General features: G+C 57.0%; 1 protein-coding gene across 1 annotated transcript; it reads left to right on the forward strand.

Annotated features, from left to right (window-relative positions):
- Positions 1 to 2,975: 2,975 nt before the first annotated feature.
- NRN1 (neuritin 1) lies at positions 2,976 to 13,458 on the forward strand. The gene is made up of 3 exons (XM_061398936.1): positions 2,976 to 3,501; positions 7,539 to 7,683; positions 10,949 to 13,458. The coding sequence occupies exons 1-3, from the start codon at positions 3,447 to 3,449 to the stop codon at positions 11,175 to 11,177; spliced, it is 429 nt and encodes a 142-aa protein (XP_061254920.1). The 5' UTR covers positions 2,976 to 3,446; the 3' UTR covers positions 11,178 to 13,458.
- The last annotated feature ends 363 nt before the right edge of the window (positions 13,459 to 13,821 follow it).

A 13,821-nucleotide genomic window follows, 5' to 3' on the forward strand; every position in this document is an offset into this window, starting at 1 on the left:
GAGAGTTGGGAAATGGACTGCTCCGTGTTTTGCCCTGTTGCCAATGCAGGAACACATGCACCCTCATCAGGTGCCTACGTGTATGTGGAACACTGCCTGCCGCTGAGATGGGGGCTTCAGGACCACCAACCGAGAAGGAAAGGCAGTGCCAACCAGACTTAGAGACCATGGTCTCTTCCTGGTAGACTTGGGGACAAGGAGTTTTGTATATTCACATCTTAATTATGCAGACCGACTTCCAGGGGTACCTCTGGTTCAATTTGATATGTAGATCCAAACAGCACCACTGACTTTTTTTTCTCTTATCCTGAATAGTATTTGTTTCTTTAAGTTTAAATGAAATGATTTATCAAAAGGAAACATGTCCTCTGCAAGAAGGCGCCTGGAACTAGCATCGTTTATTCCTTGGGCGGCACCTCCACAGTATTTTGGAAAACCTCCTGTTCACAAAACCCCGAAGGTGAAAACCGTCTTGGAGATCACTTAGTCCGATCTCCTCTGTTTTTCAGATCACCAGACCTCAACTCAGAGAAGCAGGGGTGGGGGAGGGGGGCGGGGGGCCGACAAGGGCAGGTCATCACAGTACTGACAACACAAGGCCTGGTTACCTGCGCTTCCCACTCTAGTCCACCGCTCTTTCGCCTCAAGTATGATGTGGAGTGGACGTTTCAAATTAAAAAAGGAAAGGAGGAAACTTTCTCCAAGTCCACCTTCAACCATGGGTTTTGCCCGCAATGTTCGCAAAAAGCCAGCATGCGTTGGTAACTAGGAATTTCATTATCCTTTAACTAAGGGATTGGGGGGAAACAACCTCGCAAGCAGTACCAATTGCAGAACGACCTGGACTTTTAAAAATAAAAATAATTAAAAAATAAAACAAAACAGCATCTGCTTTCAGCCATTCACCCCATATCATTTATGCGTGGTACTGACTCTACTCTCACTTTCCAAACGACCCACAGCAGCGAGGGGACGCTGGGCTGCAAGTGGACGAAAGTGCAGAGAAGGCCCGCTGGGGGTCCCAGGGGCGGCGCCCCTCCCCCCTCAGCACGCGCCCACCTGACGCTGGCGGCTGTGCGCATGCGCAGACCGCCCGCACCCCCGACTTCACTCTGCTTTATTTAGGCCTTCAGCTCTGCTTGCTCATACGCCCCCAGCGCCCCAAGTTCTGATGACAGGGGGCAGGGTGGGGGAAATCCCAGGGCACTCTTGGAAGCTCCTGAGTGGGTGGGCAGGAAAAAAGGCAAGGACGTTGAGGACAAATACATCCTTTTCCCGCCGCCCCCCACAGCGGGCCCCGCAGCAATCTGGGCTGGGCGCGGGAGCCCCAAGTCTGGGCCGAGCGGGGCCGGGGCACGCGCGTGGGGCCCCGGGGGTGGGGCGGAGCCGTGGGCGGGCCTGCGGCGGCTCCCCCGAGGCCCCGCCCCTCGGACCAACCTCTCGCCTCGCCATTGGAGGGCGTGGGGGGCGGGTCCCAGGGACACCGCCCTCTCGCCACCGGCCCCCGCCCCGCCCCCCGCCGCCCACGTTTTCGGCTCCTCCAGGCGCCTTCCCTGCGCAGGGAAAGGAAACACCCGGGGCGACCACACGGCCCCGGGACGCTGGAAAGGCGCGCCGCCCCGACCCCACCGCCCGGCCGCCCAGACCGTAGGCCTGGAGATGTCAGGGAGGGTGGGATACGGGGCCCCGCCCCCAGGCCCCCACCTCTGGGTGCGGGATCTGGCGGGTGCGGGTCACACAGTGCCGCAGTCAGGCCCCGCGCTCCCCTTTAGCGCGTCACCCTCCACCGCCCTTCTTTCACCCCTTCTTCCCCTTTCCCCGTCTCTGCATCCCCGAAGAGACGCGAGCGCCGATGGCGCGGATCCGAGGGAAAGTGAATTCGACTCGATGTCACTTTAACGACTTGCATAGCTACTGCTCACTTAACATCTCGTTTTCTCCTGTAATTTGGGGAGATTTAAGGGGTCGTTTTCATTTCTTTTTTCTCTTCATGCGCTTAAAGTTGGCCGACTGCTTCCTTAGCATGTGATGAAAGAAGCTAGAGTTTAGGCTTCTCTTGGTGCAGAGAAAGGGAAGGAAACCAAAGCTTAACGGCGTTTAGGAAGAAAATAGCTCTGTTCCTTTCTCATCCTTAACTCACGCTGCTGGGTAGCAGCACCTCTCAGGAGCACAGGCGCAGCTGCAGAAGCGCTTGGTTGCAGAGAAGGCTGCGTCTACAAGGGTTTGCGCCCGAGCACCAAAACAGTGCAGGTGTGTGTGGATCCGGGTGTGCGTGTGCGTACGTGAGGTACGTGTGCGCGTGTTTGTGCGGCCCAATAACAACAAAAAAAAAAACCTCAAGAGGCGCATCAGGATCTGAAGGAACCCCTCACACTAGTGATCGCCTCGGAAATTTCCCAAAGGTCTGAGAGTTAGTAAATCCCTTGATCCGACAGTCGCCTTTGCAGAGCTCCTTCCTGCCGGCTCTCCCCGCTCTCCAAGATAGGTGATGCCACGTCTCTAGAAGCGGCCTCTTGCCTGCGCGGGCATCACGGAGGGCACGCGGTGCACATTTCGGGGGCCCCGAGGGTGAAGAGTAAACCCCGGGGCCCCGCCGTGTGCGCGCGCTCCGGGCCCTGCGTGCGGGAGGGTCTGGGGCGCTCCGCTGGGTTCGCGGGCACGCGCGTGTGTGTGCGTGAGTGTGCGCTCACGCGCTCCAGGCCGTGCCCCTGAGCCCAGCCGCAGGGTTGGAGAACGCGAGCAGGCCAGCGCAGGGGGCAGGTGGGGGTGTCAGATTCTTAGAGCTGAGCTGTTTTCCCCTCCAGCTCCCGCTCCTCTGAACCCGGCTGCAACGTAGGGAGGGGGCTGGATTCGCCCAGGAGCTGGTGGAGGAGCGGGCTGAAACAATCGAGTGGGCGCGCCAGGACTACCCGGCTGCAGGCGGGGAGGGGAGAGGGAGCCCCGCTTCTGCGCAGAGAGGGGGCGGGGTTGGGGGGGCCCCGGGAACAGCGAGGAGGCGGGGGTGGCCGCCGAGCTGGGGAAGTGGTCCCCCCCAACCCCCGAGAGGCGAGAACTCTTCGGACAGCGCATTAATTGGAGATAACTGATTAATTCGAGCTTCTGATGACTATAAATGGCGATTCTCTACCAAGGTGTCTTTATTTTAAAAAAAAATCGTTCCGTGTCATCCCCCACGTCAGGCCGGCTCGTGGGCGTGAGGCTGTACTTCCTCCGCCCCCTCCTAATGGAGTGAACCATTCCCAGCTCTCCCCCTCCCTCGGCCTCTCTCTCTCTCTTTCTCTCCCTTCCTCGCTCCCTCTCTTTCTTCCTCCCTCTGCCTTCCCCGTGCATAAAGTCTCCGTCGCTCCTGGAACTTGTTGGCAATGCCTATTTTTCAGCTTTCCCCCGCGTTCTCCAAACTAACTATTTAAAGGTCTGCGGTCGCAAATGGTTTGACTAAACGTAGGATGGGACTTAAGTTGAACGGCAGATATATTTCACTGATCCTCGCGGTGCAAATAGGTAAGTGGACGGCGGGCCGGGCTCGAGGAGGGCGGCGGGCGGCCGGGCCCGAGGCACCCGGGGGGACCGACTGGCCCGCGGTCGCCCGGGGGTGCGGAGAAGCCGGCAAACCCCCAGGGATGGGGGCATGGCTCCTAGGGACTGGCGCGTCCCGGGTTGGTTTTGCTAAAAAAGAGAGAGAGAGAGACTCCAAATGTTCGCCAGGAAGTGTGTGCGGCGGGCTGTTTTCTGGAGGGGCTTTCCCCTCTTTTTACAAAGCGCACGTCCGTATTTGCTTCTTTCTCTTGGGTGCACCAGGTTTGGTGCGCTTTGGGGAAATGCATTGCTCCCTGCCATGCTGCAAGGCTTTATTTTGAAGGGTCGAAAGGTGAATGCAGGAACAAGATGGCTAGGCAGCTAGAACTGGAAAGTTTATGTGCAGAATGCAAAGATATTCTGGGGCTCAGACTGCTGCATTTAGAACTTTGTCATTCTCCCGCCGCCCCCCCCCCCCCAATATCCTAACTGCAGCGTTCACACTGGGCACCTCAGACAGGGCTAGGGGGCAAATTGAGAATGATAGGGAACCCCAGAGTATATCTTTCAATACGCTTATCATTAAGGAGCTTGAGTTCAGCTAAATATATATGGATATAATTTTCTATGCACGTTTGCCTCTTCTTTTCCACACAGGCATCTGTATGTTATATACGGGAAAGGGTTAAGAAGTGTTTGCAATATATGGTGTTGGGTGTTTGTAATTTTTGCTAGTTTGGGATTGATTATGGATGGATTTATATAGTCCCCATTTTATGTTAAGGAATCTTGAGTCCTAGTTCCACTGTCGTTGGGGCTTTTGAAAGTTCATATTTTTTTTTCCATCCAAAATAAAGAAGGCGTAATGGAAGGGAACACGAGAAAACTCCCTTCTCTGTTGCTGGGTCAGAGCATTAATTAATGTAGCCTCAAAGTGAAAGTGAAGCAGATTATTAATAGAATGGACAAGAGAAAAAATAGAAACTCTTCAAATGGGTTTTCTGGAGAGGAGGGAATTGTTGGCTCCTGTCATTTGAGGCTGTAGCATTCTTTGCAGACAAATCCTTGCAGTATTGCGGGAGGGGGGTGCTTTAGGGAATTGGTTTGGTTGGGGCAAGAGATGAAATGAATAACATTTTTCTTCATGAGAAATGTGGAACAAACAGGCTTTGGAGTTATCTAAACATTAACATGGATTCTTTGCAATAGGTTTTTGTGCATTTGACAGGATTTTCAGAATCTGATTTTCCTTTTTGCATGAACATTGTAGGGATTTTAGAGTGTACAGATGCAGGATGTCGGCGGCATTTCCTTTAATTCCAAGAAATGATTTGATGTTTTGAATCTTTGACATTCATGCAAAGAGGTGCAATAAATAAAGAACATTTCTGATTGCAACAAATCCCTTAGATCTTGGAAATAAGTGGATGTGGTTTTTGCAATGACTGCAGATTTTTACAGAGCAGGAGACAGCAGTTGTTTTTGATATAGAGCTTGTAATCAGCAAAGGTTTGGGACTCTGCATTCCCTGTGAGAAATAACCTTACTTTGAACGGGGTAAAAAAGACAGAGACTGTGCATGTGAAATACGCTTGAAACACATTAACCTCAGCCGGGAAATGACCATTTGTTGGCTGTGGAATTGAAATTGAGTGTGTTTGTTCCCGAATGCCTGCCCTTTCCCGAACCGGAGGCTCGATCTTTATTAATTCATGGCTGGGAGCTGTCCCAAATCACTGACATTTGGCAAGAAAAATGGGGGTTGGGCAAAGAGGGGGAGGTGGAGGGGTGGTGAAGGCGAATGAAGACTAGGCGGGAGGAAGTTTGGAATGAATGAGAGGTCGAACAAATGAATGAACGGAAGGAGATGGCACAAGACACGGACACGGTGGAGGACAGGGAAGTAGCCCAGGTCACCCGCCCGAGCCTCGATGAAGCAGGGCTCAGGAAGGACAGCCAGGGTCGCCGGACTGAGATCTGCCCCGCTGCAGGAGCCTTCCAAACGCGTCCGGGGGCAAGCCCCCGGCCTCCCCAGCCAACTAGAGACCGAGGAGTCCGAGTTGCGAAAGACAGAAATTTTCACGACTTATTTTACATGCACGCGCACACACACATGCGCGCTGTGGAAGGGTTTCCAGCAGCCCCTGAAAACATACCACGGCAGAAGCGCTTCCCGCGTCCCCCCCAGCCCGCTCCCCGACCCCGGAGAACCCAATTCCCCTTTAAAGTATTGTCAGTGCATCTTAGGTGCTGCTTTTTCGCCACCAAGTTTTAGGGATGAAGGTGAGAAGAGATTGGGGGCCGGGGAGAGAGGATGGACTGTATTTTATTTCCTTTACTCGCTGCAAAGCAGCGCTTGCGGTGTGGTTTACAGGGGACGCCGCGCAGGGCTCATTTCATCCGCCCTCGTTCTGTTAGAACAAAAATTCGTTTATTCCTTCATTCTAGCTCAGTGTTCTAGCTGATACTGCAGTCCAAGGGCTCTTGCTATTTCGTGAGGGGACCGGGAGATTGACGAAGGTTGACGTATCGGCCCGAGCTTCCCGTTCCGGATTAGAAAGCTTAAGGCCCGCCCCTCTCTCCCTGCAGCAGTTTGCAAATGGTGTGCTCTCGGAGGCCTCTGCGGGTTCGGTCACCTTCCCCCTTGCCTGCTCCTGGCCCAGGGACCGGCGGCTGGGGGCGGTGAGGTGTCCGGTCCTCCCGGGAGACACACGCGAGCCGTGGCGCCCTGAACACCGCCTGGAAGCGGCGGGCGCTCAGGGCCTGGACCCTGGAGGCCCCTCTCTCCCCTTCCCTCGCCCGGCAGCGCACATCTGCGCTTCGCGTGCGCACTCCTGGCGCCCAGGGTGCTTTTGGCCGCTGGCTTAGGCATCTTCAGCTCGGTTCGTGCCTTGGGATGGAGAGAAAGGGCCTCAGCAGCGCAGCCGCCGCCTGGAGCCCATCTCTCGGGTCCCGTGCCTCGGGGCTTGGCCGACCTGAGACCAGCATCAAGGACTCGGTGTCCCCTGGGTTTCCTCCTCCACCTGCTGCCACCGCCCCGGCTGCGACCCCGGCCCCTCTGGAGGGAGCCGCGAGCCAGAGGCCGAGATCCCCTGGCGGCAGCCAACCCGGCCCCCAGCTGCAGAGCTGGGGCTTGAAGAGGAAGGGTCGCGCCTCGTCGCTGGCTGGCGGAGCCGGGCTGGTTTTTCCCGAGGAGCTGAGCAAGGCAGAGGGAAGCAAGGGACTGGCCTCGGGGATCTGGCCTCGGGGAGGTGACCCTGGGTCACGAGCTCAGACACATCCTGACCCTGCCGGCCCTAACTGCCCGGGACCACCCTTTCCCCTCCCAGTCTAGGGGTGTAGGGCTTGCAGACGAGGACCTCACTAGGAACTCCACGGTAGACGATCCCTGTTATAGTGAAACAATCCAAGTCAGTGGCCGCTGGGGGCTTCCAGAGAATTTATTTATTCGTTCAGCAGTGCTTGCCCAGCGCCCACTAAGCAGCGGGCCCCAAGCCCAGGGATTGTTCACAGACTTGGCCCTCGGCGGCTCCCAGCTCTGAGCCTCCCAGCCCCTTCCTCACCCCTGCACTGTGCCGTCACACCCCTCCATCACCTCACAAAAGGGAAACCGCACTTCGAGAGCCTTGATGGGCCGGCTAAGGGTGTGTTGGGGAAGCGAAGCAGAGAGCCAGGAGAAAGAAATAAAAAGGCGGGGGAGGTGAGATGACAGAGCGAAGGAAACCGAAAAAGATGCAGAGGGCGATGCAGGCAGGGGTCGCACGGTAGGAAATAGGAAAGGCCTGGACTCCCCCAACCCCACACGCGCGCGCACGGGCCACCTGCAGAAGACGCTGGGTTGCCTGCAGCTCAGTCGTTCTCGGGCCCCACCGTTCATTCACCTTTGGCCCTGGTGCGCCCCGAGCCTGGGCGCCACTGGACACAGCTGGATGGGGCGATGCTCACTGGGTCCTGGGGGGCAGGCTGCGGGGCTCCAGGGCCGGGTGGTGGCACCGCTGACCAGTGTCCCCTGCTCCCCGCAGCGTACCTGGTGCAGGCCGTGAGAGCAGCGGGCAAGTGCGATGCGGTCTTTAAGGGCTTTTCAGACTGTTTGCTCAAGCTGGGCGACAGCATGGCCAACTACCCGCAGGGCCTGGACGACAAGACGAACATCAAGACCGTGTGCACGTAAGTGTCCTCTCTGTTGCGCGAGGTTCGGTGCTGGGGGGCGCACTGTGGAGGTGGGAGGGCGCCTTGCCTCCCGCCCTCAGGCCTTGGCTGGGGCCTGCCCTGCCCAAGGGGACCCTGTGACCTGGAATGGGCAGAGGAAGATCCTTTCCTTGGGGCTCAGTCCCACGCTCCGCACCCTGACCCGTGCGCACAGAGGCCCGCGCAACCCGCACCCTGGAACCTCCGGATCCAGGGGCGAGAGGGCACCACCGAGAGCTGCTGGCAGCTCCTCTCCAGGCTTTGAGGCCCTCTTCCTCTTCCTCTTCCTCTCCTGCTGCGGGAAGGAGCACTTCAACCAGGACAGTTGGTTTGGCTTGAGGGGCGTTTTAGGTAGTTCTACCAGGTTTGCCTAAAAGGAAAGGAACGCCCCTATTTTGTCCCCTTCCTCTAATAAAATTCCCCTCTGGCACAGGCCAAGAAACTTCACTGGCAGCAAGTGAGTGCAGATCCCTCTTTCTCTTTCGAGGAGAGAAACTGAAAGAATATTTTATTTTGTGCAGGCGGCTTTGCCCAAATGTCCAGTAACCGTCTCTGTGGAGTTTATAGCCAATTTGGAGCTTTAGGGTAGCTATCCTCCTCGCTTATCCCCCCACTTCCTGCATCTGCAAGGTGTCCCCAGCCCAGGGCAGCTAAGGGCCTAACAAGGCCCAGGGGTGTTTGCCCAGAGCCTGGCTAGAAAGCGCAGCTCCCAGCGGCAAATAAGGGTAGCAGAGTACTGTGGAGGGTCAGTCACATCTCAGCTGAGGCAGACCTTAGAAATACCCCCATCTTCTGCAAGACACATGCACACACACTTTCGTTTTATTTTTCAGAAACAGTTGTAACCCTTCCCACCCCCATCACGGCCCTTCCTGTAAAGCCCAGGTAAAAGGTGTTCCTTGTTTCCCGTAGGTTGCAGTGACCACTTTCTGCACCCTCCTTTGTACATTCTCAAGTCCTTCCTCTCTCCCTAATTCCTTGGGGGTGGCATGTTATTTGTTAAGCACTGAGTAGTTCAATGGGAGTGAATTTTGCTACACGCTTTCTTCAATACCCTGGTGTCCACCAGAAACCACAGCAGCCAAGTGGCTGCTACTTTCCTACCAGGAAAGGGACAAAAGGCTGGGTCTGGGATGCACACCCACCTGCTTTAGTCCTAAATGCCTAATGACAGGGAAGAAAGTACCTATAAAGATGGGCAAAAGCCTAAACAGAGATCAGCTCTCAATTCCTCCATCGTTTGCCAGAATTTACTTATTCCAAGCTGTTGGTTTCTTACCAGGAAAATGGAAATGGGGCGGGGCCCTCCCAGAGGTGGCAAACCACAGCTGGGCCGAGAGACTGCCACTCTGTTGGTGGCACTGAAGGCCACCTCCTCTCAGTGCCGGTGCTTAGTCGCTCAGCCGTGTCCGACTCTGCAACTCCATGGACTACAGCCCGCCAGGCTCCTCTGTCCATGGGGATTCTCCAGGCAAAAATACTGGAGTGGGTTGCCAAGCCCTCCTCCAGGGGATCTTCCCAACCCGGAGATCGAACCCAGGTCTCCCGCATTGCAGGCGGATTCTTTACCATCTGAGTCACCAGGGAAGCCCACCTCCTCTCAGACCCACCTGGATTCTGTCCTCCCCTGACCAATCTCTCTTCCAGGAAGACCTGGTCCCCATCTGGGCATGCATAAAGAAAGGAGAGATTGAAACATCCTTTGGGAGGTGTAATTATGCAGAGAGCTGTCCTGCCGCCTCTCCATTTCTCTAAATCTCAGTATTTATTACAAATTGAGGAACTTGGAAGGCCTGTGCCCCAGGCCCTGCAGTCCTCATAAATCAGAGACTCACGGAGGTCATTAGAAAGCAGCCGGAGCTCAAGGCAGTCCAACAGACCTTTATAACTTGACTGTCAGCCAGAAGACGGGGTGGGAGTTGGAAACCAGGACAAAGCCTGCCTTCAGCGTGCTTACAGTCCAGGCCGGTGAGCAGAAAGGAGGGAGGGGAGGAAAGAACGCACAAATTTCGTGGAGGGCCCTCGCTGGTGACCTGACACCAAGGGCCCTGGGGAAGGGGGAGCCAGACCGGAGTTAGCAAGACGGCACGGATCGACCCAGCCCCGAAAGGAGACAGCGGCCCAGGAATCGATCACGGGTTGGAATTATATTTAGTCTGGAGATCTATTTTGGGTTTTCAGAGGAAAAGGGGGGCAAAAAAAAAAAAAAAAAAAAAGGACAAGTTGGATGAAGGTTGTGGGGGCGGGGCTAGAAGCCGAGCCCGGGAGGATAGAGCGGCCGAGGAAGGCACTGGCTCCGGAAGAGGCGAGCAGGGAGGACTGGGAGCCCGGCCCCTCGAAGGCCGGCGCGGCGGGCTCTACGCTGGCCACGGGCCCTGCGCCTGGGGGCGGGGGGCTGGCACCACCTCCCGAAGGTCGCGGGGGTCCAGGGCCGCGGAAAGGCCTGGGGGTGAGGGGTTGGGGAGAGCAGGGACCCGGGGCGCAGGGCCTGAGCTCTAGGGGTTAAGGAAGCTGGAGGAGGCGAGGGAGCCGGCCCGGGCGCACGGGCGCTGGCACTCACCGACTCCGGGGAGGCAGAGGCGGGCGGCCGTCTCCGCACCGGATCCGAGCCGGGAGGGTGAGGCGAGGGGCCGCGAAGGACCGAAGCGAGCGAGGAAGAGGAGGGTGCGACGAAGGGACCCCGGGGGAAACCCGAGGGGAGGAAAAAGGACGAAGACAAAGAAGGGGAGAGAAGGGAGAGGAGGAAAGCGGGAGACAAAAGGCGGAGCGGAGGAGACGGAAGGCCGAGGCGAGCGGGCGCGGCGGCTTGGAGACGGAGGGAGGGGAAGGAAGGGCGAGGGGAGGGGGCGCGGAGCCGCGGGGAGGGCCGCGCGCCGCGCCGGCCGGCCGTCCTGCAAGCCCAGAGGCATTAATGGGCGGCAGCTTGCGCGGCTTAGCGCTGTTTTCCTAGCTGTGCCCGCCGAGGCCGGCAATCTGTCAGCGCAAGCCCAGGTGCCAGCGCGGCGCCGTGGGCGCGGAACCCGACCGGGAAGGGGCGGCCCCACCTTGGACAGCGGCTCCCCGGACTGGACGAGGTCCCGGGGGAGGGGGTAAGGGGGAGAGAGACGGGGCGCCCCGGGCTGCAGAGAGGAGGGTCGCCGGGAGCTTGGCCGGGCCGCGAGGGGGACACTCGCGTGGGCGCAGGCCCGGGGTCCTGTCCGCGCCCACAGTGAACCTCCTTCTGCTCTGTTCTGTTCCTCGCCAGATACTGGGAGGATTTCCACAGCTGCACGGTCACGGCCCTTACGGATTGCCAAGAAGGGGCGAAAGATATGTGGGATAAACTGAGAAAAGAATCCAAAAATCTCAACATCCAAGGCAGCTTATTCGAACTCTGCGGCGGCGGCAACGGGGCGGCGGGGCCCCTGCTCCCGGCGCTGCCCGTGCTCCTGGTGTCTCTCTCGGCAGCTTTAGCGACCTGGCTTTCCTTCTGAGCGCCGGGTCGGCTCCCCTCGCGCGCGCCCGCACTCACGCCATGCTCCCGGAAACCGAGAGGAAGATCCATACGTTCTTTGGGGACGTTGTGATTCTCTGTGATGCTGAAAACACTCATATGGGAATTGTGGGAAATCCTGATTCTCTTTCTGATTTCGTTTGGTTCCTTGTGTTTCATTTGCCAAATGTTACCGATCAGTGAGCAAGCGAGCACAGCCAAAACTCGGACCTCAGCTTCAGTCCGTCTTCACACAGAAATACGAAAACGGCAAACCCACCCCATTCTTTTTTTTTCTTTAATTTTTATTTTTTTTTGGCACAAGAATCTCAGGAACGGCCCTGGGCCGCCTACTATATTAATCATGTGAATACATGACCAATGATGGGCTCCTCCTAACAGGAAAGAGGAGAGGAGAAGGCCAGGGAAATGCATTGAAGAGAGCAGCATCTCGTGAATAATTCACGCTCACTGTCTTTCTAACACAGAATCTTGTTTTGATCATTTCCACTGCACATTTCTCCTCGAGAAAAGTGAAAGGACAGATGGCCTTGTGTTTCAAGGCTACAATGGGGAGAGGGAGGGAGTTGAGGAAACCTCGGGTCAGAGGTGCAGGCTGCCAGAAGCAACGCTGCTGACGTCACTGAAAGGTTAAGCTTTACCTGCTCGTGTTGATGCATCTTTCGAAGTCCACTGCCTTGGTTTTCCCTCTTGTTTTAGCTGTTCCACATACAGTAATACCTGAATAGCCAACGGTATAGATCACAAGGGGGGGATGTTAAATGTTAATCTAAAATATAGTTAAAAAAAGATTTTGACATAAAAGAGCCTTGATTTTAAAAAAAGAGAGAGATGTAATTTAAAAAGTTTATTATAAATTAAATTCAGCAAAAAAAAAAAAAAGATTTGCTACAAAGTATAGAGAAGTATAAAATAAAAGTTATTGTTTGAATAGGGGTGTCCTCTGTTTCCTGCCCCAAGCCTACTTTCTTGGCGAGTTCTCTTGGGGTTCCCTGAAGGGACACAGGATGCCAGGTGGTAAATTCACCAGCTCACCAGCCATCTGTTAACCTACCGTCCTCAAGCCGTGGGTTACCAGAACATCTTGCCACTTCCCTGAAATCGTGTTTGCTTAAGAGAAAGGGGAAGCTATATTTTACTTCTGTAAGCCAAAAGGCAGGGGTCCTTCCTAGGGGAGGTTTGGGGGCGCTGGCCTTGCGCGCCTCTGAGAATGCACACGCGGACCCACGCGGGTCGGAAGCCCGAGCCCCGGCCTGCCGGCCGAGCCCTGCTCGCGACTCGCCGCTTCCTCTGCGGTGGCCGGAGGCAGCTCTCAGAGGAACCACCATTAAGGGCTCCAGCTGAGGGGCCAGAGGCGTGGTCCCTGGCAGGGATCGGGCGAGCCCTTTCATAATTAATAAGACAGCTCAGCTGAAACGGCGAGGGCCCCATCGATCCCGCAGGCGAGCTGCTTCCACCTCCCCTATTTTTGGCCGGCTTGGTCTCACGGAGAAGTAACGGCCCGCGAGTAAACTCGGTGGAGCAGCCCTGGGTCTGGGACGGCCGGAGGAGAGCAGGCTGCTGGAGGCAGAGCCGAATGTGGGTCCCCGGGTTCCAGGGCGGCGAAGTCGGATTTCCTGGACAAAGTGAGGGTGGAGGTCGTGGCGGGGCGGGGGGGGGGGGGGGGGCGGTGCGGAAGCTGGCGGACCGCAACGGAGGCTGCGGAGGCGGCCGCGGGTGCCGGGGCCGGCTCCTAAGAGGGTGAGCGGGGGCCCTGAAATGCAATGTGTAAACAATCGCTGGAGTAACCGTTCATAAATCAAACCCAGTGGGTCGCAGCGCAATCTGCATTCCCCCCACGGATTGAATTCCAGCAACACATGCGCCCCGAGCGCAGGGAAGCGGCGAGGATTCTGAACCGCGGCATCTATTAGCGCTGCCGGTCCACGCACGCGCTGCACCCGCCCCTCCGGGGCATATTCCCCCGCCGCCTGCCCAACCCGCCAGCTCTCCTGCCCATCCCTTGTCTCAGGCCAAACCCAAGGAGATCTAGCTGCCTGCGCGCAGTGGTCACCCACCGAGGAACTCTGGTTGTTTGGCAAAATAGACTTTGGTTCTAGTTTCAATGGTAATTTTCGGTCTCAGTATAAATGGCATGATTCTAACCTGAGCTCAGCGCCTGGAATTCAAATTAAAATGTCTGAGCCTGTTTTAAATACGAATCTACTTAATGAGGGAGGGAGGTTAATAAAGAGCGCTTACACCGGCCATTCTTGCTTTAACATCTTCCCGCCTAGTCATGCCTCTTCCGGCCCCCAAAACGGGGGCGAACCAGCGCGCACCACTGGGCCCTTTGCTCGCCAAAGGAAAACGCACGCGACGTTCTCCCCAGGCTTGAGAGGGCAGGGCGGAGACCCCTGGGACACACGGAAGGCGCCCCTCCCCGCCACGGCGCGGGCTTCCCCCCTGGGAATCGACCACTTCCGAGGTCTGGAAGGAGACCAGGCGGAGGGAGGGGCTCCGTCGCCCTCTCCTGCAGGACCTGGTGCTCCTGCGGCCTCCCAGGCGGGGCTGCCCTCGAGGGAGACCTGTCTCGGATCTTCCCTGGGAGCCTCCCGAAAGCTGGGTGCCGCGTAGGGGCTCCC

Source organism: Bos javanicus, chromosome 23, assembly GCF_032452875.1.
Source record: "Bos javanicus breed banteng chromosome 23, ARS-OSU_banteng_1.0, whole genome shotgun sequence".
NCBI classification, from domain to species: Eukaryota; Metazoa; Chordata; class Mammalia; order Artiodactyla; family Bovidae; genus Bos; species Bos javanicus.